Source organism: Alligator mississippiensis, chromosome 10, assembly GCF_030867095.1.
Source record: "Alligator mississippiensis isolate rAllMis1 chromosome 10, rAllMis1, whole genome shotgun sequence".
Lineage (NCBI taxonomy): Eukaryota > Metazoa > Chordata > Crocodylia > Alligatoridae > Alligator > Alligator mississippiensis.
The window spans coordinates 5,634,700-5,660,940 of record NC_081833.1 but is presented as its reverse complement, the minus strand read 5'-3'; the positions used below and the strand labels follow the sequence as shown (position 1 = coordinate 5,660,940).

Genomic DNA, 26,241 nt, shown 5'->3' with positions numbered 1-26,241 from the left:
AAAAGGAGTATGTGGGAATATTCACGGGCATTACCCTTCCAGGATCCAGGCTCAAACTCCAGTAGGATCTGTCCAGCCCATTCATCTTTTTGTAGTGTAGCAGGCATCTCAGAACATTTCTCTGCACCAACACTAGGAAGCTGCTGTGGGTACTCCACTGGAGCCAGACTTTGCCCTTTCATTTCACCCTTTTTAATTTCAAGGGATTCCAGGATAAAAAAAAATCACATCTCTCTTTCTCCTACGGCTGTGAGCCAATTTGCCATGGGTAGCTGCACTTCTTTGGCATTGTGTATATATAGTTTATAAAGGGTCTTGGGGGATGGAAAACATTGTAGAAATGTAAAAGGTGGGGTACGATGCTTATAGCTGAGAGCAGACTCTTTTGGTGTCTGCCCAATTTAAACATTTCCCTGTAAATGTGTTTCCTGTCTGTACCAATGCTGCCTTTTAAAAAGGCATGTACCTAGAAGTCTTGTGGCTTAAAATGTATACACTATATACAGTGCCTGTACCCAAGGGACTCATTTCTATTCTTTGCATTAACACCTGAACTCAGTGGCTTGAACAGTTATTTCACAAATAAGGTCTGGGTGTAAGGCTGTGGGACCTCTACTTATTACAAAGAAAAATACTGCTAATGCTTTTACTGTCTGCAAATGCTGACTGCCGTCTTATTTCTGCTGCCTTGCTTCTCTCCCACCATCACCACCACCCGTAAACAGCTGTGCTTGCAAACAAGACCTGTCAGGCGGCTGTCTGACCCACATGGTACACGGAGGAAAGTACGGATTCTGTTTCCGGCAGTCATCACCGTGTGTGTTTGCATATTTCCCTCATCGTGATTGTGGAATCGCTTCTGGGAATCGTGGATCAGATGAGCAGAGCAACTAAACCCTTATGCACTTTTAATTGGATTCAATTTTGACTGTAAAAAAACAAAACAAAAAAAACCCAACAGCTTCTGCAAAGGGTGAGACTGGACATATAGTCTAGAGGTACTGGTAGTTTCTCAGGTATGTATGTCCTTGAAGAATAGCCCTTATACTCTCCCCATCATGTCCTCTGTAATTCTCCAAGAGTAAATCCAAGCCAGTTGTTAATCAGTTTGTATAATGACTTATTAGGTCTCTGCTTCACCACTTCAGAGATGTATATAACCAGAAGTAATCAGTCTACCCAAACAGAGAACGTGTGTATACTAATGGCGGACACTTTGAAAAACTGGAGGCCATGCACTAGAGCCGAGATGCTGTTTCTAAGATCGAGATCCAGCTTGAGGAACCCTATTTCTCCTGAGGATTTGCCCAGAAAGCTGCAGGCTTTTTGGTGCCTTTTGTCTGGCAGTTTGCTGTTTGTCCCGCATCTTTTGATATCTTGACATTTTTCTGCACAGTTTGCACTCCAGTAACCTAAATGAACATGCATGTCACTTCACATCCAGCAAGCTGTGGCAACCAATTTTTGTCTTTTTTTTTCTTTTTTAAAGAATGGTTTCCCAGGCAACAAAAGAGAGCAGAAAATGCATTTTAAGCACCCTGCATGTGTATCCTGCCTGTGGAGACAGGAGCCAAGCAGTGCCAGTATCCAGCAAAATCCTTGCTTTTTAGGCTTTATTAAAACATGTATGAAAAGAGGTTGGAAAGATGCTGTGAAGTGTTAGGAGGCAGCAGATTGGGGCCAGAGCATGGACTAGTGGGTCATGGCCTGTTTTACTCATGGGTTGTTCTGATTGAGTTTATCTTTGCTACCAGATAAACAGTTTAGTATTTCCACGTCTCTTCCCCATGTGGAGGCAGTAGATCAAGATTATAAATGAGATCTGGAGCCCCCAGCTAAGCTTGAGGATTACCTGTTTGAAGGACATGCACTACAGCCTCCCCTTTCAAACAGATTGTTAACAAAGGCAATTATATAAAGGGCGATAGGAGCAGGCAGTGTGGGTTGGCATGCTCTGCAAGGCGGTGGTGAACTTGCTAAAGACGTGTGTAGCTGTATCCTGGAGAGTGAATTTTGAAATAGCAAGGAAATCTGTTAAAACACCTGTTTCCTTCTGAATGGCTTCTTGAGCAACAAACCATGGAATCATAGTATTTCCTGCACTGGCCCCCGAGCGGTGTATCCTGCGATGGCCAATATATAATGCAAGCCCTGTCTGGCCACGTGTACGATGCTGTACAGTAAGAGGTTCAGGGAATTTCCTTCCTGACTCGAGCAGCAATGAATGTGTCCTGAAGCATGTTGTTGTGTATCTGTTGTTATTTGCAGTGGATGTCATCGGTCATTACCTTTTTTAAAAAGCTGGCCATGGCATTTTTATGCTGTTTTCTGGCTTCTGTTGTCTGCCGCTGTTACGATGGATCCAAAAAGCAATGAGCAGAGTTCCTGGAACAGGAGAGGGAAAATTCACAGGGGAAAACAGAAATTGAACTTTTGACTTAGCAAAGCTGCCTCACACATTGCAAATGTGTGATTAATTCCCACAGTAAGCTAGGGTTTACCATTAAGAAAAGGTCATTAGAAACCAAATTGTTATTATGCTTCTCAGTTTTGCCAACTTCCAGCATTTTCTTAGTTCTAATGCCTGTTAATCCATTTTGAAGCGGTAATGAATTTTGTTCGTAGTGCTGCGATTCAGACCTGTTTGGGGTCCCCTCTAGAAGGTTTTCCTTCTATGCTGCATCCACAGCCACTCGTGTCAATGCATTTTGTCGATCAGGTCAAATCAGTGTAGGCAAATTTGAGATCAGAAAGAACTGGTGCAGCGTCTGGCTTCCTGGTTACGTTGAGTTTCCCGTTTTGTTATCAGCATTCAGAACTATTGGCGATGAGTCAATAAAATGAGGCAGTGTGGTGGGCAGGTGCTTTAGGACTAGGGACTCCAAGATGCTGTTTCCAGCTCTGGTGCTGATTTGTTTGGTGAACGAGCATGAAAGTCCTTGAGCACCTGCAAATTACAGCTATCACCCCGTCTAACTTCAGCTTGCTAATCTATAAAATGGGTGTAAAATTTCTTCAGCCGGAGAATTTGCCGCAGAATTATTTTCAGGCCTAATTAAATGTTGGTAGAGCCCTTTGTACTCCTTAACCGGAGGAGGCTGTTAAGACTAAGGGGAATGCACAGCGCTTCCGAGCAGCAAAAGGTATTGGCATCTGGAGGCTTTCCACTTCCAAAGCTCAAGGCACAAGAACAAGTGGGAGCTCTCCATTAGCAGCTAATTTTTACTGATAGATGAGCTGTTTTGATGCCATTGCTTAGAGGCCAGCAGTACACCTCCATGCACACAACTGCAAGCAGGCTGACACATTACAGCCTTAAATTCAAAAGTCCGGTATCCAGCTTGGGTCGGTGTTTCTATTAGACACGAAGCAGCTTCATCCACAGTCGTAACGCTCCTTCAACGAATGGCGTGTACCATCTCTTATGGTGGATCATGAGACCTATTTCCTATTAGCTATACTGACATTTAAAAGCATAATGTCAGGAACGAAGAAACGCTCAAGACGCAAGCAGCGGGCAAGCCAAAAAGCCAAATGCTGAACCGGAAAGGACAGGACAGGACAGGAAACTGCGACAGCCGCACAAGATATGATTCACAGAGAGAGATCTCAGCCTGAAGGTGGGAGCTGTGGCGTGGGGGAAGGAGAGGCAACACCATAAACTGGTAAGGAGGCAATATGTATATAAAGCAGTATAGGATGTACCTCTCAGACACCAGAGCTCAACTTTAAATCATGTGTTACGGAGTTTGGCTTTCCAGTGCTGCCTGCATTTCTGTAGAAAGCCCTTCGACTGCCTAGAAGACTTCAACTCCTGTCAACCTGGAGCAGTGATTCGTTCTTTCCTTTAACTGTTCTAATAAAAAAGATAATTTTGTGCGGTGACCCTTGCAGGCTTGGGTTCACCCAGTTTCCTTTTACAGTGCTTTCTACAAAGGCCTCTCAAATATTACTCATGAATTTTGGGTGGGGGAGGGGAGCGTGAACGGTTTTCCTATTTATGTGAACCTTGGAAGTCGGGAAACAGATTTGGGTTTCAGTCCTTCCTAAATTGCTTCCATCTGTAGTATGTGTGCACACACGCGTGAATGCACACACACTGGCTCGTTGTTGTAGGGCTGCCCTTAGCTAGTGGGTTGTGTGCATGTGTGTTTAAACAGAGGGTAAAATGTCTTGAAATCCAACTTGTTTTGAGAAATAAAAATACATGGACTGACATGGACTTGGTCAATAGATACAAGGAATCTGCCCCTAGGGAAACACTTTAGTATGGTGCAGCACCGAAACTGCTATAGTTAATGGCTGACCCGAGCCCTCTGAAAGATTTTTCTCTGATGAAACCTGGCACAGAATATCTAGCTGCAAGGGAAATCTTAACAAAAAATTGGACTTTGTGTTTTAGAGCAGCTGAGATGGCAGTTTGGGGGCTGGGGTGGGTGTTTTCATGTTCACTGTCTGACCCAAACAAGTAAAATGCTGAAGAGGAGACTAACACTTGGTCCTAAATTTGAGCTTATGGATTTGATGGATGGAAAATTAATTCATTCCTGTGTGCCTGTGTAACATGAATGGTAAAGTGACTGTTCTGGGTGCAGGTGACTTTTGCCAGTCTCTCGGAGGAGCCCGTTGTCTTCAGGATGCGACTGTTTTTAGATGCGTTGGAGAAGGGAGCTACTCCACTATTTCAGTGCTAGTTTTGAGGGTAGAGGGCTTGAACATCCATCCGTGGACATCATAAATGAATTTGCTGCCATGTGGGTAAAGCATTAGTGTCATGTTGTATTGTCCTGGAGAATTTGTTTCTTCTGTTTATGATGCTGAAGTTAGATTTGCAGGGTGCAAGCGAACTATTCCAAAGCATTTTTTTTCTACAGACAGTGGCACTAGCATCCTGACCCTTAAAGGATGCCTGTGCCATATTTTAAGGGGCATGAGCCCAGGATGATTTTTTTTTAATGAAAGCAGTTTTAAAGGGTAAAGTCCTTTTCGCAGGCACCTTGTAACTGGTGTGTTAGCCAGTGAAGATTATATGGGCATATAAAGAAAACTATTAGTTCTGAAAGTGAGGATCCAATTAACTGACACTTTCCAGGAATGATCCATTTCCCTGGCAATTCTTAATAGTCCCATGCTATGTCAGCAAATCTTAAAGAGTAAAATGTCTGTTGCCTCTTTAACCCATGTTTGGCTTTATTTCTGGTTTATTGGCAAAGGAAGTATAGGGAATTACTTTGGTTCTGCAGAATTATTATCAGTGGAATTTGACTTCTCTTCTTTTTTTTTGACTGTTTTATGGCCAAAACTCTAAAAGGGGACTCAGAAGGCCTTGAACTCTATTCCCAGTTTAATTGCCCATTGTGTGACTTTGAATAACTACTTTAATTTGCACCTTCCTTCCCCCCCACTTGTGAATTAGGAAAAATGATGCTGTCCTATTTCATAAGGACCATGTGGCACCTGATGTTGGCAAAGAGTTTTGAAAACCTTGCAAGGACTGCAGTAGGGGCCAACCTGGCATTTCTCCTGCTGTGGTGTTTGTGGGTTCCCCATCACTGTTTCCTCCTCCCCTGCTTTGGGAGAGATGGGTGCTTCAATAATATGGCAGTATGGCATTTCAGCCTTTCCCCAGCGTTCATCTCTGGTGTCTGTCTCGTGACTTTTGCTTTTCAGACTGTGCTCAATGCTGGAGTGGTTTTTTGCCACGCCAGACAACCAACTTTAAAATCGCACTGAAAAAGCCAATACGTCTCCTCATAACAGCTGAGCTAGTCGAGTTTGCACTCGTGCTTAAGAAGCAGGGGCACAAAAACAGTTATTTGTGGCCCTGCTTAGGGGGTTTCTAATGAAGGCGTGCAGACCACGCATGGATTAATGTGATCCCTTAGACACTGTTTTCTTCCCCTTTTCCAGCGTGCTCTGTGTGACAGCTGATCTCTGCAAAATACTGTTTGAATGCTGTTTACATCGCAGCAAGGAAACCAAACAAATGTGGGCTTGTTTAACAGGAACCAACTTTAATTTAGAGAAGAGTTTATTAGCCCCGTGCTGAAACATGCTGTACTTTCAGTTCAAAATGCCTTGTGCCAGGTAAAGATACAAAAGCACAGCTGGCTTCCCTCTGGGACCAACAGCATCATTTTCTGCAATATAATCAACCTGCTCTAACCCAACTCTGTCTCTGCACCTGTGTGTTTTATTGTGATTGACTTGGCTGCAGGTGTTTTTTTGAGATGAAGTTTGTGAAGGCTCATCTCTGCTATAGGGAATTATCAGACAGATGTCTGCGGTAATGGAGAAGTATAGGGCTTCTAAGGGAAGATGAGTGGGGTGTTGTGAAAAGAAATAGGAGAGGTGACTTCTTTTTTAAAGCATAATCAGCAAGTAGGAAAAGGAAATTTGTCTGCACCTCCATCATGAGAGTCCTTTGCAGGTTTTCTCCACAGATGCCCTTTCACTTGTCTCCAGTGTTTGCATGAATGCAAAATATATTCTTGGCTTTAATGTCCCTCCAGTCCTCTATGGCTGCATAATCTACATCTGGTGTCTTTTTGTGTCTCCAGTTTATTTCTGCATATGGAGAATGCAAGTCCAGTTCACTTCCTGTGTTGTGTCTCCAAAATGCCTTTCTTCTACTTTCATTTTCCCCACGTGGCAAACTTATCTATTTTGAGTGGCACAGATGGCAGCAGTAAACAGGTACCCCGCCAGAAATATTAGAAAATAAAAAGTTTTCTGAAAATCCTGGGACTTTTAGAAACATTTGGGGGATAATGAAGTCTCGCGCATAATTGATGCTTGTAAAGGATGTGGCTTCTCAGCAGTATGGTCTGGTATATAGAATTATCATCAGCATTAAGCTTCATCAAGGTACCGTGAGCTGGCACCTCCAGCAGGTGTTGGAGGATGTTGCTTTGCTTTCCCTGATGGATACTTGGTGCAGGCTTTGAACATGTTGGGGTAGCCTTCTCACCAGCTAGCCAAACAGGAACTTCAAATGTGCGCAGAGCTGAGTTGTTTTTGCATGGCATGGTATGAAAATGCAGGCTTCCTTTAGCTAGAAACCAGACATGAATTCAGACCTAGCAGTAGCTGGAGCTCAAACCTGAGGTCAGGCTCCCTGAAGCGGAAAGTCAGCGGGTCCCATTTCCTGCATTGTTCAGCACAAAGAAAAGCAACCCCCCATCCGGGCTGCTCTCGTCTCTCTTTCCTGAGTTAATATCCCTGTGTCCAAGGGAAATGAGGGTTGCTGAGAGAGTCTTGAGAAGCCGGGAGGGGTGTTAGACTGGGTGTGGGGAGGGACTTAATCAGCCTGACAGCTGCCAGCAGGAAAAGGGGCTCTGGCTTGAAATGGCAGTCCAAACCCTGGCTGGAAAGATGCTGTGCAGGATTAACCACCTTGTCACAAGGGTTCTTGCGATCTTTATTCCCCAAATGGGAATAGAGGAAACAAAACCCCAGGCCTTCCGTATTGCCACCCGCCCCTTCTCCCTGCAAATCCTGCAAATCTCCTTCTGGTTTGATTTCTTGATGTTATCCAGAGCCTAGTTAGCTTTGTATACCACACCATGTCTCACTCATGGATTGTCTGTTTAGGATATTTTCAGGGAAAATCCTTCTCACCAGAATAAGACTGTCAATGAGTCATTACAAGGCTATTCCAGGGAGAGACAGAACCATGGCTGGTGTTCAATCACTGCACAGCCACTATGGATAGATAGCACTCCAGGGTGTTTCATGGAAAACAGCTTGCAGCCAGACCTTTCTTGTTAGCCCTGCATGTAGACCTTAGAGGGAGAAATCATGTTGGGTTCTCTACCATTTTTTTTTCAGGATCCTGGATGTCATTTTTTGTATAGATATGTGCTATAGAGTCCTTCCTCTAGAGCCTTTGGATTGAGTTAGTGTGACAGAACAAGACGGTGTAAGAATCTACAGGTTCATTTACTATAGTCAGGGGACATGGAAATACCGGTTGTCACTGCTGCTAAGATCTTGTGGCCTCTCAGATGCATAAAATAATTAATAATTTGGACTTCCATCTGGGCAGAGAGAGCTGTTGCAATTGCACAGCCAAAAAAAGAGCCTGTTGCAGCTCCTGCTGTCAAAGGGCAAACTCCTGCTGGCTTCTAATGGTTAGTGGATGGATCCCAGTAAGAGGCTGCCCTTTGACTCTGGAGCAGTGTGAACTGGAGTAGAAGTTTTCCTACTATCTTCGGACTTAGAAACTCTGCAATCGCACCTGCTGCTGGATGTCTTATTAACTTTCTCCAGGAGGCCTACTGAGAAATACAGGTATATGCTTGAAAAAAATTTCCTTTTTTAATGTCCTTCTGGTCTTCTCTTCTCTTCCCTAAGACAGCCCATGTAACAGTGTGATAAACTGTGCCTAATTATGAAGCACGGTTGCCATCCTGAGTCATGCACAAACTATTGAAGATACTCACTCCAGGGGGGTTTCAGTTGAAGGCCTGGTCCTGCTTTCATTTCCAGAACCATAAATGTTGAGAAAGTCCTTTGGTTTAAATGGAGTCTTAACAGATTTCTGTCTGGAACAAATTTGGCTTTTTACTAAGTTTTCGCATTAATTGGGGACTTTTCTGTGGCTGCTGGAATGGAAAACAAACACCTGTATGAGTGGACCTTGGATGGGTGCTATAATTATGAAAGGCAGGTTAGATTTGTACCTTCTAGACTAATCAAAGAGTGCGGACACGCACGCACACATGAGCACCCACCCACCCACCCACAAGCTATCGTGGGCTGACTCACTTCATCAGATGCTGTGAAAGGATGCGTCTCTGCCATAGTTATGCAGAAGAGGAAAGCCATGCAAACAAGCAATGGTTTTTGGCCCATAGGTAGGACTGTAGCTAATCCACTGTGGTTTATAAAGGATGTTGCTCAGCAGTTTACTGGACTTAAGAACGATAATATTTTTGGTTTGAAGAACAGCATGCAAAGTTGTGCTGTCCAGAGCTTGTTTTGAAGGCTTTTTATGCATATTGAGGTTTGTGGCCTTCAGTCTGCACTGCACTTACTTCCTGCATTTGGTTTGACTGTTGGTACAGGACGCAGAATGATGTCCTTAACCCTTTAGAAATGTCTTCAGGTAATGGTGATTCAAACTGTGCTAGAAACATAAATGGTTCTTCTGTAGTGAATTTGAATTTAGGAAGGGCATCAGCAAAAGTGGCATTCAAACATGAATAGCTCTTGCTTTGTAAACATTCACATCGTGACTTCACTCTCGAGCTCTGTTTCTAGGTCTTAGATTACACCTGGTGGTTGATTACAGGCTCGTTCAGATTGGCAGTCACGTGAGATCCTAGCTGACTACAAAGTCTTGGCAGCAATGAGAGGGAGAAGGAGCAGTCATATGAACATGAGACTTTCTTTGAGCATCCCCAAGAGAACCTAGTACAAGATTAGAAATGGGTGAAGTGCAAAAGAGAGGGGGTTAGCTGAGTTAGTCTGAAATCAGGCACAAGGTAGGGTAGATTTGCCTACTTAACTAAACTAACTAGTAGACTTAACTAAATCAGCGATGCATAAGATTTCATAAGCAGCAGTTTACTTCATCAGATACTGAGCAAAATCCTAACATCCTGTAACTCAGGGCTGTCCCTTGTAGCGGGTATCTGCAAAAGAAGTAACATCGATCAAAACACTCATCTCCAGAATGAGATGCTGTAGCGTGGAACCAGGATTTGATAACGTTTATTTTTTTTATAGTTCAGTTGGTATGAATTGGTGCCATCAGAAAAACAGCAATTCAGGGAAACGTACATGATAAGTGCTGGAGGAGGAGGAGGATGCTGCTCACTATTTGGTTTGAGAGAAGTGGCAACATTTTGCCCTTAGTGCATCAGAAAATGAGAAATTATTGGGCTGCAAACCTCGCATCAGCTGCAGTACTCCTTGGTGAGTGAACATCCTCAGATGCTGGCAGGGGCAAGCACTCACCTGCCCTAGGATGAGGATGCCTTTCTTCCACTCTTAGGGACTCCCAAACCCTACTAGAGGTGCACGGATAGATCGGTGGGCTATCGGACTGGCACTGATAAATGGAGAAATGACACTATTTGCTATTGGCTTTTTTTTGGTTGTTGCTAGCCAATAATTACGGTCGTGTGCCCAGAGCACCCTGGTGAGTATAGTCTGGTCCCCCATGGCAGGCTACAGGTCTCGGCAAGCAGAGGGGGGAGCAGCAGTGGGGAGTGGTCACAGCATGCCACGCTCAGCAACAAAGGGACCTTTACCAGCTCGTGCTGCTGCTGCCGTGGCTGCGCTGCGTGCGCAGCAGGGGCCTGAGCGTTGGGGTTGCGCATGGGCAGGGTAAGGCACCGCGCGAGGGACATTTTTCTCCGCTGGGCACCAGGTGCTTTTGCAAAAGCAGCTTCTTCCTGGCAGCTGCAGGAGCTCAGCTGTGCAGGGCCTGCTGGCGCTGAGGCAGCAGCATGCTCTGTGGCTTCAAACGTGCCTGGTGCTGCTGTCCGCATGAGGGTCTGCCCTGTCTACCTGGGCTGTGCGGGGAGCAGGGAGGTGGGTAGGAGCTGTGGGCCAGGAGGTGTTGTTCATGGGAATAAGGTTTGTGCTGCCTTCCTCATTGAGGGCCGGAGCAGGCAAGAGGCATGTATGAGATAAATGCAAGACAAACAAAAAAACGGTTTATTTATGTCAGTAATTTAAAATGCCTTGCACTTTTACTAAATATTGGTTATTGCATTGGCGTCGGCCGATACAATTGGTTAATCGTTCGCTATCAGTATTGGCCAAGAATATCTTTATTGGTGCACCCCTAAGCCCCACTGCCATCATGCAAGCGGCAGTATGCAACACACGCAGTCAGAACTGTTGCCTGTCATCCGTTCATGACGTAGCGCAGCTCCCGAAAGGCATTAGGCCAGTTCTTGGGTCACTGTCTGAACCACCCCTTTTGCAATGCGAAGGCTGTGCTCGAGGGAAAGGAGACATGACTAAGGCATGCCTGCCCTTCCATCCCAACAACTCTTCCAGCAGCCAGGGGTGGATCCTAGGCACCAAAGCATTGGTGACCCAAGAGCTGCTGTTCCTTTATGCGGGGTGGGGCTAGTCTCATCTCGAGCTTTACTTCAAATTAGGGGAGTGTTTTTAAAGTGGTTTCAGGCACAGCTCAGCTGAAACAGAGGTTCACCCCTCTATTATTTTGATCCTAATTAATCAATGGGCAATATTTGGGTAACAACTTGTGCAGATATTAGTGAAAGATTGAGGACTGCTTGGCAGCTGGCGAGCACACATGTGCATGCGAGTTGTTAGCGAGAAGCAGCATGTTTTGCTCTGCAGCCCAGAGAAGAAATCCCACCAGTCTATCAGTGTGGCTCAATTTGGATGACTCTGGTTTAGCTCGCAATCTGCTTAGCTGAAAATATCCTGGAAACCCATCAATTATTTAAGCATTATTAGAGGCTGGGTTCCATGTTGCAGCCAGTATTAGGAATGATTTGCAGTAGCAATAAGACCTGACGTGTAAAAATGCCATGTCACTTGGCATGAATAAACTCTCAAACCCCCCAGCTCCCCAAATCCTCCTGATTAATGAATACATCAGACAGTTATTGATTATCCATGTGCCTTCATTATCCCGGTGCAATGATGAAGAGAGGCATACACAAGTTTCTTTTTTTTTTTTTAAATATCATTTTCAAAGGCACTTATGAAATATTCAGTGTAATTATTTTCAAGCCTGAAACTCCAAAGGCATTATGCAGCAAGTGAAACCTTGTTAATCTGTTGGTGCTATGGATGAAAGAAGCAACAGACACCGCTATTAAACATTTACCACTACAGTGTGAGAAGGCCACGTACTTTGAATCTCAATTCAAGTACTGTATTGTTCTTCAGCCTCTGCTAAGTCAGCTTTCCCCTTCCCCTCTTTGTTCCCTGTACAAGAATTTTAGGTGCCGAGGCAGTTTTTTGTATGGGATAGCTAGTGTCTGCCTTCTCTTTCCCTGTTTTGTCTTTAGGCAAAGTGGGGACTGCTCACTATAAACCAGTGGAACATCGTGTCCCTAAGGTGAGGACTCCAGGGTGAAGGCGTAACGGATTTTATTTTATAAGACCATATTTAAACAGTGCCTTTGAAAATTTCCTTTACCAACGACAGTGTTCAGGTTTGCTATTTTTTAGTCCTTTTTATTTTATTTTTTTTAAATCTGTGAATAGATGAGAACAAAGCATCCCATTTTACTCAGCGGTTCTTAACTGCTGCAGGCTAGGCTTTTTTCCTAGGGATACACTAAATGACCTAAGGATGGGGATCCCACCATCTTAATGGAGGTTTGTAAGAGCAGGCTAGACACCTATCTGTTGGGAATGGTTTAGGTGTAGCGGATCCCTCTTAGGGTTTCTTATATCCCTGTTTTCTGTGAACTCTAGTGCTCAATGCCATAGCTTTGAAAGAGATTTTGAGCATGTGAGCACTGCAGACTTGGGCTTTCCATCTTCACCTCTTTGGAAAGGTACCTGACTGAAGATCCCTCGTGGACAAGGGAGTATCCAGCAAATGTGCAGATGGCTCCTGCACCCTGAGCTCTCCGTCGAAACACTCATCAGTTCCCTGATGGTGGTGTTGATGTAGAGCAGGGGTGGGCAATTATTTTGGGTGGAGGGCCGCTTACTGAGTTTTGGCAAGCCATCAAGGGCCACATGACAGGTAGCCAGGGGTGGAAAAATATTAATTTTCTAAATTTTTTTAGGGACCCCGCAGGCCAGATAGAATGGCTTGGTGGGCCACATCCGACCCACAGGGCCGTGTTATGCCCACCCCTGATGTAGGATGTGCACCACCTTGGTGGTGGTGATGTGTAGGGTATGCTTATACCTGTTTTGGCTATAAATACAGACTTCCTTAAGGTCTTTACTGGCCCAAGCAGTACTATAACAGCATATAGAGCCTTCCCTAAACTCCTTTAGGGGAGAAACTCTGAACCAGAGAGTATATAGGAACAGCAGTCTTCCCCAGCCACCTTAGTCAGAAAAGTTGTCCCTGAGGATTCTTGGCCAGGTCATCCTACCTCCTTTGCTGCTGTCCACAATTGACAGAGGCTTCCCAGTGGCAATGTTGTAAACCAGTGTGCAGCTCTCGGATATGCCACTGAATATACTTGCACATTCTCCTTCTCTCCGCGTCCCTTCAGATTTGCAGTTTGCTTACAGCAAACCCCCTCCCGGCAGCAGTCTTACAGCTTCTATTTACAGCCATTCCCCTACACTTACCATTCTCTTAATGCTTTTCATATATATTTTTATACTTGCTTATTTTTAGCAACATGATGCAAAAGGACGATTTGGAGAGAATCAGAATCTGCTTAGCTCTCGGGAGAGTTGAACGTGACCAGAGTCTTGCTTTGCTGCAAGACATCCATCAGCTCTCTTGGGCAATTGTAGCGGCTGCAGCTTGAATTGTGCATAAAATAAAGAACATTTGGAAACTTTTTTAATATTAATTTTTTAGCTGCTTTCCTTGTTATACCCAGCTTTATTCTAGCCAGCAGCAGGGAAGAGATTGAAGCTAGTTTTATTTTTTTTTCCTTCTGAACTGATCCATGACTTCACTGTGCATATTAGATTGTTAATGTCTGTCTTTATTATTACATTTTTTGCATTACCGCCGGGCATGATGTAACTTTTTAATCATTAATTTCCTGACTAACATTTGGCTAATGGACTCTCTGCTATTGAATCCCCCTGAGTTAGAATGACAAAATCTGAAGAGTCGGGACTGCGGTTGCTCCCAAAAGCAGTGTCATTAATAGGATCGAAGGAAGGAAACGCAATACTCCTCCATCCAAAAGTCAGAGGAATAATGTGAATGGAAAACATTGAGATGCTCTACTGTAGCTCCATATTAAACAAAAGCATCTATTTCATGAATCTTTTTTTTGCTTCAAGCCAGTATTTGGCTGTGCACTGAACTGTAACAAGATTTAATAGCTACAGTGCAGCTATATTGCACTTGGAGTGATTCCATCCTTCTGTCGTAATAAATGTCTGCATTACAATGGGGTCTTAAATTCTGCAGATGACGTCAAATTGTATCTAATAATGGAAAAAAGATTAAGCACTGTAAACTCAGCTCTTTCTTTTAGAGGTTTCTTTGAGTTGTGGCATGTCATCTTGGTCTGCATCCTTACCCCAGTTGAGTATTATCTGCAAGTTAGATTTCTTGACAAATTTGTTCCGAGTCTTGCATCTTGGTACAATAACCTTCTACGTGTGCTCACATCTCCTGATTTTTTTTTTTTCTTTTTGTACTTGTGAAAGTGAGGGGACTGATTTTACTTCAGGTGAGAGCCAGACCGGGAAAAAGCAGACACTGCTCTTGTGCTCCCCACCCCCTTGCAGTTCTGCCAGTGCTGCTGGATCGGTTTGGCCATCCATGCTCCAGTCTCTGCATAGACCTCCAGTCTTGCTGCATTTTGCCAAATTACACAGGGATTCTGTAATGTGGTGCAATGTTCTTGAGGGACCCACCTCTTTCTTACGTGTGATCTACAGCTGGTTTTGGAACTGAAGACTTTAAGGAGACATTTTTCACTTTTTTTTTTTTTTTTAAGCTAATGTCAGAATCCATTTATGCCTAAAATATTTGTATGTTTTAAAGGGAAATACTAAAAGTTTTCCTTCTCGTCTGATGTTTAGAAGGTATTTTCAGGTAGTCAGTTTCTTTGCTAATTAGCATTTACAGCAAAAGTGATACTGCCTACAAGGAGCTCTCGCGTGCGTGAGAGAAGCACACTGGAGCTGGGGAAAAATACATTTTCGTGCTAGCCACTTGCAAGTAGTAATCTTAGGTGTTTTATATAAAGAGTAGTGGTAACAAAGCTATCGCATAGAAAGGTGTTTTTCAAATGTTTAATATGATTTGAATGGCCCCAGATGGAAGAGGAACATCATCTTCAGCAGTTGCTCACACTCAAGGATGATTGTCTTCCATTGAACGTCTTATCTGTGGATCCAAAGGTGGCTGACAAGGCCGATCCAGGATTGACCAACTCTGTTGCAATGCAGGCATGTGCTTCCGTGCAGATAGGGTAGATCCAGATTCTTGATTCGGTCCAAGACGTGTCACTTCTGCTGTTTCTGTCTTTCTGTTTCCTGTTGTCATTGTAAGGTTTTGAAGTAGTAGATCCTTGCAGCAGACTCTTCCTCCATTTGGGGTGATCCTGAGCAGTAGTCTCCCATGAGTTGATGTTGCATTTTTTCAAGTTGGCTGTAAGGATGTCCTTGTAGTGCTTTCTCTGCCTTCCTTTTGAGCATATACCGTGACTGAGCTGGGAGAAAAAAACGTGTTTCAGTGGTCTAGAGTCAGACATCCAGATGATGTGGCCGGCCCAATGAAGTTGATGTTGGATGATCATCACCTCGATGCTTGTGGCGGTTGTTTGTGAGAAGACACTAACATTGGTGTGTCTAAGGTTGTTGTGTCTACCCACTGGATTGGAAGGATCTTCCACAGGTAGCGTTGGTGGTACTTCTCCAGCGACATGAGGTGTCTCCTGTACGTTGTCCATGTCTAAGCTCTGTACAGTAAAGCGGGGATTGGAACTGCTTGCTAAACCGTGAGTTTGGTTTTGGACCGGGTGTATGGGGACAATATTGTTCAGCTTTAAGGACATTGGTCATGGCACACTTGTGATTTAATCATTGTCAAGTTCTTGGTAGATCGCATGACAAAGGAAAGCTTTAGCCAAGGATCTGAAGAACAAAAAGGTGTTGCAGATGCTCATGGAGAGCCTGAGGGAATAGCATTAGAGAAAGCAGGAAGGCGCATGTTTGGAAATGGAACAAGTGAGCATGGGGTTTGGCAGGTTGGAGTGATCAGAGGTGGGAATGGACATCTTGCTACTGAATGAGAGGACATGACTCGGGTAGAGAGAAATAGTGGAGGGCTTTGGCAGTGAGCACATTACTCATGTTTGTGATAGAATAGGACAAGGATGACAGTCAAAGTAATGGGCTAGGAAAATGATCTCTGCAGGGCAAGATTGCACTTGTCAACACTAAGAAAAAAGATGTTGCTGCAGTTGAAATGAGGGATGAATGAATGGCACTTGGCAAACATTAACTTTGTTGTTAGGAACCCTCTTGCATTTTACTCCATCCTTTCCAGCAGCCTTGGTCTGTCTGTGGGCCACTTGTACCCTTTTGCAATCCTAGTCTTGTTCCTCAGTCTTGGTCTTACTTTTTCTCGGAGGTCCCCTGCCTGCTTACTAAGTAAGTAGGATTTTTACAAGAAAACCTGCTGGAGTGGCTAGGATGTGGGGGTTAGACTTTTATTTCCTGAAGCCTCAGCAGTCCAATGCTGTTGGAACAAACTCTTGGTGGGGACAGCAGGGAAACGGATCTTAAACCTGACTCTTGTCAAAGAGAGGGGGTAAAGGGAAAGCACATCAGCTGAGGACAGTCTCTGGAGGGCAAGGGAAGTGGAATTAAAAAAACCCAACAATTTCTATATAATACTTTTACAAGTTCCTTCAGCATCCTTAATTGCCTTGTTATTACATATTTCAGTTGTTTTCATGCTAATTGCCTTCTCAGTTCCTAATCTTGTGAAGATGCTATTTGGGGGCGAAATCCTCTGCTACTCAAGCTACATATAGTGATAGTGGGATCTTGAAATGGATTTTACAGGAAGAGGGGTCATTCAGTAATTCCCCATTTCTGAACCTGTTAAGGGAGTAGTCTAGCTGAGGAGCTCAGGGCATTGGACTAGGACTTGGATCTGGGCTCCTAGAAACGTAAGACTGGAGGGGAGGCCTCTTCCTAGATCATCGAATGCAGTCCCCAAGTCCTGTTGACCTCAGCTAAATCGCTTCCCCCATCCTCTGGCCAAAAATTACTAGATGAAGTGAGACCTGAGAAAGCTTGTAGTAGCACAGCTGGGAGTATAGCTGTAAAGGGTACTTGATATCTTGAATCTACCAGTTTGATTCCCTCCTCCCCTCGGCACATTTGCACACAACAGACAGGAGCCAGCCAGGATACAATTTGTCACAACTTAAGGCAATCCACTCAGCTTGGTTAGGGTTTGGTCTTCAGTTCACGCCTCTGCTATGTTCCCAACACGTTAACTCTTATTGCCTAATTACAGAGTATCAATTGCCATCAGTCTCTTGATAAAACTCTTCTGCAGTTTCCGAAACCTCAGTGTATTAGTGAGGTGCCGGGGGCAGTGGCAGCTCAGACCTCTGGAGCAATGATGTCAAACATCTCATTTGAGAGCTGGACGGAGGTATTTAGTTAGGTCTCTTGACGTCTTCAGGTTCTGATTTAGTTAGTTCTCTTGACGCATTTCGTTTTCTGCAGAACCTAAGGGTTTTTTTTAAGTGTTTCTAAATTCTTATTGCTGCAAAGGCAACTTTAAAAATTGGAACTGAATGCTTTGAGCTATGCGAGTCGTCAGAAACCCCGAAACAATAGCTCAGAGGTGGGACTGACCTGACTCATCTCAGCAGGACATAAACTCTGAGGCCCAATTATGATGCTTTAGAAACTTGATTTTAAAATAATTGAGGTATGAAACGATGTGTCTGGCTTGTCCAGCTACCACGGTTCTGCATATAAATTGAATAACGGCACGTACAGATCGTGAAATGGCACACGACAAAAATAGCAGTGGTCCCAGAAGTGCCCTTTTACGTGTGCTGTTTTTTTTCCCCATGCCGTGTGAACCTCCTTGCAGCTAGCTAACTCACTTCGAGTACCTCCACTCTGGATTGCTCAGAGCTGGCTGCAGGTGTTTGGCACCTTGGAAAAATCAAAACCAAGATGCTCCGTTCATGAAACAGTGGCCTCAGTTGCTATCTACTAGCCGTATTCCACATCTTTATGGACCCCTCTCCCTTCCTATTCCACTTTAGACAGGGCACAAGTGTGGGTTGGGAGTGTATCTACGTTTGTGCGCCCAGCACAACCCGTGATTTAATTAGCGTTTCATCTGCTCCTCCCTGCAGAGCAGCCTTGGACTCCCAGCTGCCCAGTCAGCATTCGGACCTCTCACTGGTGGTTATGCTGAAAGCTTTCATTCTTTGCATTAGAAAACATTATCTCTGCAGTATTCCCAATGCTTTGAGTTGAATATGCTGCAGATACCAAAGTCATGTTGCTCTGAGACGTGGGGTATGCGGTAAACGTTGGCTATTCCTCTCTCAGGAGCTCTCTTATCTGCAGTGGGCCGACTGGCTTGAGCCTGAAAATGAGAAGTGGGGGGTTTTTTTTTTGTTGTTTTTTTTTTTTTTGAACCGTTTCCTCATAAATGCCCAGAACGCTGCCGTGCCTCCAAAGCAGAGGCAGGATTCAGTGAAGCCGTGCTGCAGATGGGCAGATCATCTGGTCCTGGTGTGTTATGGAGGAATGGGTGGTGGTGAGCAACAGTGGGGCAGTCCATATTCACTGGCTCTGAAAAGGTTTTTGGAAAGCAGCTGGCACCTCTGATACAAAAAATGAGAAGTGAGACAGCCTGGTACCTGTTACGGGAACCAGATATGGTTTTCACAAAGAGCCTGGCGCTTGAGGGCAAATACAAGCTGAAGCCGTTGGTGGTTGCTACTGTATGTGCTTGGGGCTCGAATGCCTTTTGTTAGTCTGTAATAAAATAAACCTTCTTGCATCTTGGCAGACTGACTCTGCCTGAATGATTACCTGTCTGGCACTTCATTATAAACACATTTTTTTTTTCATCTTGGTACTTGTTTCATGCCACTTTTATTGCTTTTCAGGCACAATTTTTTGTTTTATTCGCCTCTTACAATCTATTGACATACCCTGCTTTTAACCAGCAAGCAAAGAGCAAAGGCAGGCAGCTGCTTAACGTATCCAAGGTGGGAGTGAGAGCATTTCAAAACACTTGAAAAAACATTTTAGCTTAATTTTTCAGTGTATTTTTCCCCCGTTGCCAAATGTGCTGTTAACTCTCAGATAGGAGCCAAACTTCTAAAGCAGAAGCCTAAATTCTTGGGTAGGCAGCTCTTTTCTGATCCTGAGGATTTTGCTTGGGGTCCAGCTCTTTTAAATATGATTGTTCTGTTCCTTAGCATTAATTAAAAGCCACTTAATAGGATTATCCCCTTCCCATTCTGGAACACTTTTCTGGAGGATTAGATGTCAGAGAAATTCTGGTGGTGCGGGAGAGAAGACATTTGTGTGTGCACTTGTGTTTGTCCGGGTGACGTGTGTGTCAGTGTGTGTGTGTGTGTGTGTGTGTGTGGCAGGAGGAAGCACTGTCTTGACCGAACTATTCCCTTTAGGGTTTGTCATGTCAGAGAAGTTGTCCCAGGGGTTGTGCTGACAGGAATAACAATAATTTAAAGGCAATAAAATAGCACGAAACAGACTGGAAAATGGAAAGAATCAAATTGTCTATAATGCAGCGGCAGATAAGCCATTTATTTTGGAGGAGTCAGTGAGCCGTGGTAGGTTTGCTTTATTGTCTCCTCTTAAAGGAGTTGGAGGCCCCGTGTAAATGGCCTGGCCAGCTGATGCCCCAGTGCAGTGGACACACACATCAGGTTAAATTGCATTATATCCATATGAAGGCGCATCAGTCACTGTGTGCAGGGTTGGGGCTAACTGGCCTTGTGAATGACATAGGTGGCAACACACTAAGGAAACGATATGGCTTAGACACAAGACAAGGAGCCAGGAGGCCTGGGTTCCAATGCTGCTTTTGACAGTGATTTACTAAATGACTTTGGGCATGTTGCTTAATCTCTCTAAGCTGCCTACAGTTTCAGGAAATGTCTGTGTGAATGCAGAATACTAGGAAAGCATATCAGTGACAGAGGTGGAACAGTAAATTCAGTGCTCCTTGCCTCCCAGTCCTTTGCTTAATCCACTAGATCAGGTGGTTTTGTGGATTTGCTGTTGCCAAAATAAATGTTAGCGTTTAATGTATTATCTGCATTAAACTAGTGGCTCTTGCAGTGTAATTAGCTGTGCTTTTATAGTATTGAGCAACTCTGGCACACTTAACAAGAATAGATCGTTTTGAGAGCCACTGTTCAGCATTGGGGGGCATCCATGCATTATGATGTGTCAGGATGCTGAACGCATGCACGCGCGCCCTTCTTGCAGTTATTACAATACACTGACCAAATCTTGCTAAAAACATTAATTAAAAAAAAATGTCTTGTGCAATATTTTTGTGTGTTTATTGACCATGAAATTGGCCTGTCCTTTATTTTCTGTATTCTGCACACTTGCTTTTCTAAAAGCTGCCTTTGAACACAGGATTTTTGTCCGTCACTGCCGCCTGCTAGAGGAGACTTGCATTGTGTTTTCTTTTGGAGACTTTACATTTGTTCTTTCTTGTTGTTTTCTTTAACATCCTTTCAATCTGAATGATTTGATATTTTTCACTCTTTTTGCATAGGAAGATAAGTTTTCTTATGTTTCCTGTATTTTGTTTAAATGTAGGGGGAGAGAGGAAACAAAATCTTGTTTTTCTAATATCAGGACATTTTGTTCTAACTTTCTACATATGCCTAATAAATATTGCAAACTAGTATCCAACTGATTTTTTAAAATGAGAAACCAGAGTACATATTACAGATGGGTGTTTTATCTCTTTTGGCATAACTACAGTGTATTTCTTCTGTAAGCATGTTGTAGGCTGATGAATGAGGGTTACATATTTTTCCCTCTACTACTTGGTGAGAAATGTTTTGACATATTTATATATTTATATGTATGTGTCTATATGTGCAGCTACATACAAAAATGAGTTAAAATAATATTATTTAGTTAGCACAGTCAAACAGCCAGGAACTCCAGATTTATGTTCCCTTGTGTAACCTTATTTCTGCCTCCTTTGGAGCACAGAGTGATTTTTTTTTTTTAATTTTTTTTGTTTTTAATTTTCAAATTATATTTGGGAGCAGGTGTTTTATGTACCAGGGAACTGTTTTTAGAAAAACCAACAAAGGAAACCCAGTGTTATTCTAGTGACAGGATTTACCCCCTGTGATGCTGCTGAGGTTGGTGTTAGCTTGAATGAGACTGGTTATAATCTGCCTATGGGACTAGACAGATTCACCCAGCTGGCTACCGGAGAGCACCTCGCGGTCACGATATAGCGTTCTCAGCTTTCCCTTCCTCACCATTCATCTCTCTGTTTTTTTTGTATTGCTGCCCTGCTACCACTCCCAGCCTGCAGTGTCCTCTTGGAGACTCTCTGTTAGGCCTTTGTGTTGATGAATCCTATTTTCTTGTTAAGTTGCACAGCTATGTATTGGGGTAGGGGCTGGGGAGGGGGAGTTCAGCTCTGTCTTGAAATCTGGTCTTGTGCTGTGATCTTATGTTGCAGATGTATAAAATGAGTTCTGCCATTGATTTCAATGAGGATTTTGCCTGGACACTTCAGAGGAGGAAGAAGGACAGGCCATGTTAAGACAGTCGTTAAGAATAACAGTGGGAAGTAAAGCAAATTTTTACAGATGCCCTTTGTTGGGCTCTAATTTAAGTTCTCCATCCTGGTGTTAGTAAGGGTGAGGAAGTCTCGGAGTTAGCCTTTTGTTCGATGCAGATCAGAGGTAAAAGGATAAGAAGATCTGACTTCTTGCAATGTCTGCATCTCTGCGTTGCTGACATTGGAGGGGTATATTATTGTCCCGCCTGCAGCAGAAGCTTTGCTTTTTAATTTTCAGCTTTTGTCTCATCTCAGCCATGGAAATACTGTTGCATGCAGAGATCTGCTATGATACGATGACAGAAGTTACTGAAGCTACAGCATTGACAGTACCCCCTGAAGCAAATCAAAATTCTTCTCAAAGATTATATGCAGCTTGATGCCCATTTCATAGTAAAACTGATGGGCTTTGCATTTCTTCTCATGTAATGGTCTCTAGTAAAATAAATACATGTAGTAAATGCATGTTTCTCTCTCTCTATTTCAGGAGTCTTCGATGTATTCACTTACTGTTATTTAAGGAGCCTCTACTAGGTGTTTCTGGGTTACTTTTCTGAACAAACAGAAAGACGTGGTATTCAAGATGCTTATAAAAGAATATCGTATTCCTCTTCCTATGAGTGTGGAAGAATATCGGATTGCCCAGCTGTACATGATACAGGTTAGTAATGATTCAGTTAAACATGTGCGGGTGTAGACCAGTTCATGAAAGTGGAATTTTGGGCTCTACGGAAAGGAGATGTCTTGGTGAAGAACATCATAACCTTAAAGCTGGGGTGTCCTCCTGATTTTAGGGAAAAAAATTAAAATTAAATTTTGAATTCAAACTTATTAGACCATTTTCTTACAGATTAACAGCTGGAGGTGCTTAGACTGGCAAAACTGACTTTTTTCCTATTATGAACTTGGAAAGTTTCACTCCTTTGGGTGGTTGTTTCCTGTAGAGGGAAACACTGGGCCTTAACCTTTGAAAAAATGGGATAACTTCTGGAGCTACAAAAATCACTCAGTGATTTTTAAACCAGTGATGTGCACCCTCTCCTGCTCCATGGGCCAGATCCTGTGCATGGGATTGGTTTGCAGGCCAGATCCAGTGCAGTCTGACATGTCAGTGTGATCCCATGTGCCGGATCCAGCTGCAGAGCAATGGTATAACGGTGTGATCTGGCATGGGGGGCCATGTCATCCAGATCGTGGGGCTCCACGCTGGTCCGGAAATGTAGTGGCAGGGGAGTAGCGGCAGTATTAATTGCTGTGGCTGTGAGAATAATTAACAGTGCCTCCACTCTCCTGCCACCAGATTTTTGGACCTGCGGGGAGCACCACAGACCAGATTGAACGGTTTTGCGAGCTAGTGAAGGAACACCACTGCTCCACAAAGTTATGAAAACACATTTACAGTCAGTTTGGTAAATTTCGTGACTAAACTAAGCTGACAACATCTGCTTAATGTTTGCGTGTAAGCAAAGAAAATAGTCTGTTTGGGTAAAGCGTTCTCAGCGAAAAGATTGTTTTTGTAACTTCAGTCTTCCATGCCTATTCCTTGCCAATTTTGGAAATCCAAACTCCAATCCAAAGAGCAAAAATCCTAAAAGTGACATTCAATATAAACACAGTAAAATTAACCAGTCTGATTTCATTGTCCTACACGCTGAAAGAAATGCAGAAAGGTCTTGGGGGACAGCATAATACGTGCTGGACATTGGGCACACAGTGTAATTCCATTGGCGTCAGTGGAATTATTAAGGATTACAGCGAGGTATGAGTTTTGCGCATTTGGATCTAAAATGAACAGCATGTCAGGTAAAAGTAAATAAATAAAAGTAAGAATGATGAGACATTATTTTTATTATATTGTGACTTTATTTTTGACAGCGTCCCTTTTAAAATATTCATTCATTCTTACACCTGATTACCAAAGCTGTGCACAGGAATTTAATTGGCATACAAATTGATGTAATTAAAAAATCCCAAACCTTTATTATTAGAATAAAGTAATAACAAAAAAAAAATTCTACCAAAGCTTAATTTCTGGGGCGCTTCTGTTGAATCTAAAATGACTGCAAAAATGTCAGTGATTTTTATCGTAATGTTTCCCTACATTGCATGGATTGCACGTTTTTAAATAAAATAACAACCCTGCTGAGCGGGGAAACATATTAGTTATGCAAAATTACCAGCAGGATCCTGTAGATAGAGCCTGTCAAAGAACAGTCTCATTAGTGGGAGAGTTTCCACCTGCTCTTAGATGGAGGAAGAGCCGTGGTTAACAGTAAGTTTGCTGCCAGATGTTGGTGCTGGTGACGGGGGTGGGGGGATTCAGTGGACAGTGGAAGTCTGCTGCTGTTACTTCAGGAGGCACAAATACAGCTTTTATCAGGTTGGTAACAGGCACGACCGTAACCATTTGTCAAGAGGTGCTTACTGTCTAAGGACTAGGTTGTGCCTGCGTGGCATGCCTTGAGCAAGAGGTGCTAGTTGCATCAACCCAGGAGAATACTGATGTGTCAGACACTTCTCTCCCTTCTGAATCGCAGCCCATCCCCGGCTTCACACTTATCAAAATTTGCTGCCATGCTGCAGCTTCAGCAAACTGCACTAGTTCAAGACTGCTATTGACTGTTGTGTTGGAAGATGCCTTCAGCTGAGGCTTTGACCCTTTCCTGTCTACCCGCTCCAGCAGGGAAGTAAGGAAACATTTGGTTCCTGTGTACCTCTGTCCCCAAGGTCCAGGTAGCTCTCTTACTTCTACCCCTTAGAGGGTCCTTACTTCCACATGCTGTGGTGTGTGCATGAGTAGTGCAGGGCAGCGTCTGACACAAGGCATGTCGAGTGCTTTTAGTTAAACACCCCTTTGGCTCAAAAGGGTTGAGACACGCTTGGGATAAAATTATAAGGTTATATTCTATTTTTTTATACTGTTCTCCAAGTGTCCGTTCCATCTCCGCTTCAAAGGTACCAATTGTGTTAACTGTCCCTTCCTTGTTCTGATGCGAAAGAACAGGCTTTATCTTTTGAGAGAGAAATCAGGGCATGCTAACTCAGAAGGAGCAGAGAAGAACACTGCTTTTTGAGCTCCTTTTTTTGAGCCTGAGAAATCACTTCAATTTTTTTATTCTTTTGGACTTTGTTGAGCCCAGAGGAGAAATGAGCTATAACATCTCGTTGGTGAGCATATTCCAGAGGGAACAGCAGACTGAGATTTCTGTGTATAATAGCAATGTTAAATCCATTTTTCAGCACAAATGATTTAGAGAAAGACTTTCTTATATTCCAGCAGGATATTGAGCAGCAGTCAGTGAGAGGGAGCTATTCTTCCCTTTATTAAAATGTAAGTAAAAGGCTTTATGTAAAAGGCCCTGTTTTTAAATTGATCTATTTTGTAGCATACAGGTTAAATGCTGCACTAGTGTCTTAAGAGTGTGAATAGCTCTCCTGTACAGCAAAAAAAGAAATATGCTGCTTGTAAAAGATTTTGCTCATGAAGAGTGCATTACTTTTTAGGACATCCTTGGCGCCAGGTCATCAAAGTCCCATTGGCCTTAGTGAAATTTAAACGTGATTAAAAACCAAGCCTATGAACATTTGTCGGACAGAGCTTGAATTAATCCTGAGTTTGAAGTTAAGCAGTTACTGAATAGGTCCCTTAAAATCCTGCAAATCCTTGCTCACAGGCATATAGCCCCACTGAAGAAATAGGTAGACTTTTCAAAAGTACCTAAATCCCATGAGACTTAGGCTCCCAGGTTACTTAAATGGTTTAGAAACTTCTGTCTCAGGAGACCAGTTGAAGCAGTTGTGTGAGCAGAGGCATGTGAGTGAAGGATTGCAGGATCAGCTCCAAACACTGGTATTTCTATTTTTATAGAGGAATGCTGTTCCTTGTTTTTCTTCCTTCTCTCTGTAACGATCAACCTTTGCAGAGCTGCTTTTGCTTCTGTTGGAATTCATGACAAAAAATCCCCTTTCAGGTTAATGTGGGCAGGATCAAACCCTAACAAATAGCAAAAAGCTCTTATGACTGCAGTTTTTCTCAAAACAGTGGCTGGTAAATATACACAGAGCAGGAGCAATGAAAAAATACAGGAGGAGACCTTGGTGTTAGTTCCTAGCTCACCTTGCATCTCCGGGTGTACAAGGCAACAATAAATCATCCCACATCTCCCCGTGCTCTTTAGTGACACTGCTGTGTGAAGTTCCAGGAACTGAGGTGAATTCATTGGCAGCTTCATAGAGGTTTGTCATTTTTTCCCCCCCTTAATATCACTTCTGCTGCCTCCAGAGAGAGTTTCTGCAGAGAGCAGTTTCTTCACTTTAAGGAGTACTTATATTTTTCCATAAATAAGTTAATTTTACATTATAGTAATGGGCTTAATGTACCCTTGGCTTGCTTGCAGACTAGCAAATCTGAACTGAATGGTTTTTCTCTATTAGTTTTAAGACTTTATCAGTATCAGTATTTCCGTGGGGAACTGCTAGCAAAATGCTCATGAACACATTCAGATCAGGAAGCCTAGCTGCATTTGTAATAGGACAGTTAAAGCAATGATGCTCTGTCATCTACACTCAGCGTCATTGTCCCGGTCATCCTTTTTCTCTCTCATTTGCTATCCAAATTAAAACGCCCCAGTAATTTTGTGTGTTTAGACTCGTAACCCGTAACTTCTCCAATTCCCTGATTTATGTATTGGAACAAAGGGAGCTGTGGAAGTATTGCAATGCTCTTCCAATTGAAATCACTTTCAGACCCTCTTTTCTAGACAATATGTCTTTGGTGTAATAGGCATGCCCGT

The 26,241-nt window shown here is 43.3% G+C and overlaps 1 protein-coding gene across 7 annotated transcripts in view; it reads left to right on the top strand.

The window, feature by feature from the left end:
* The window catches only part of PITPNM2 (phosphatidylinositol transfer protein membrane associated 2), a 180,979-nt gene that overhangs the window by 71,374 nt on the left and 83,364 nt on the right, over positions 1–26,241 (top strand). For all 7 annotated transcript variants that reach the window (XM_014598468.3, XM_019486739.2, XM_014598469.3 and 4 more), the window contains exon 3: positions 21,936–22,109. In XM_014598468.3, coding sequence (XP_014453954.2) covers positions 22,032–22,109 — 78 coding nt within the window. In that variant the 5' untranslated portion in view covers positions 21,936–22,031. The remainder of the gene's footprint in view (positions 1–21,935; positions 22,110–26,241) is intronic.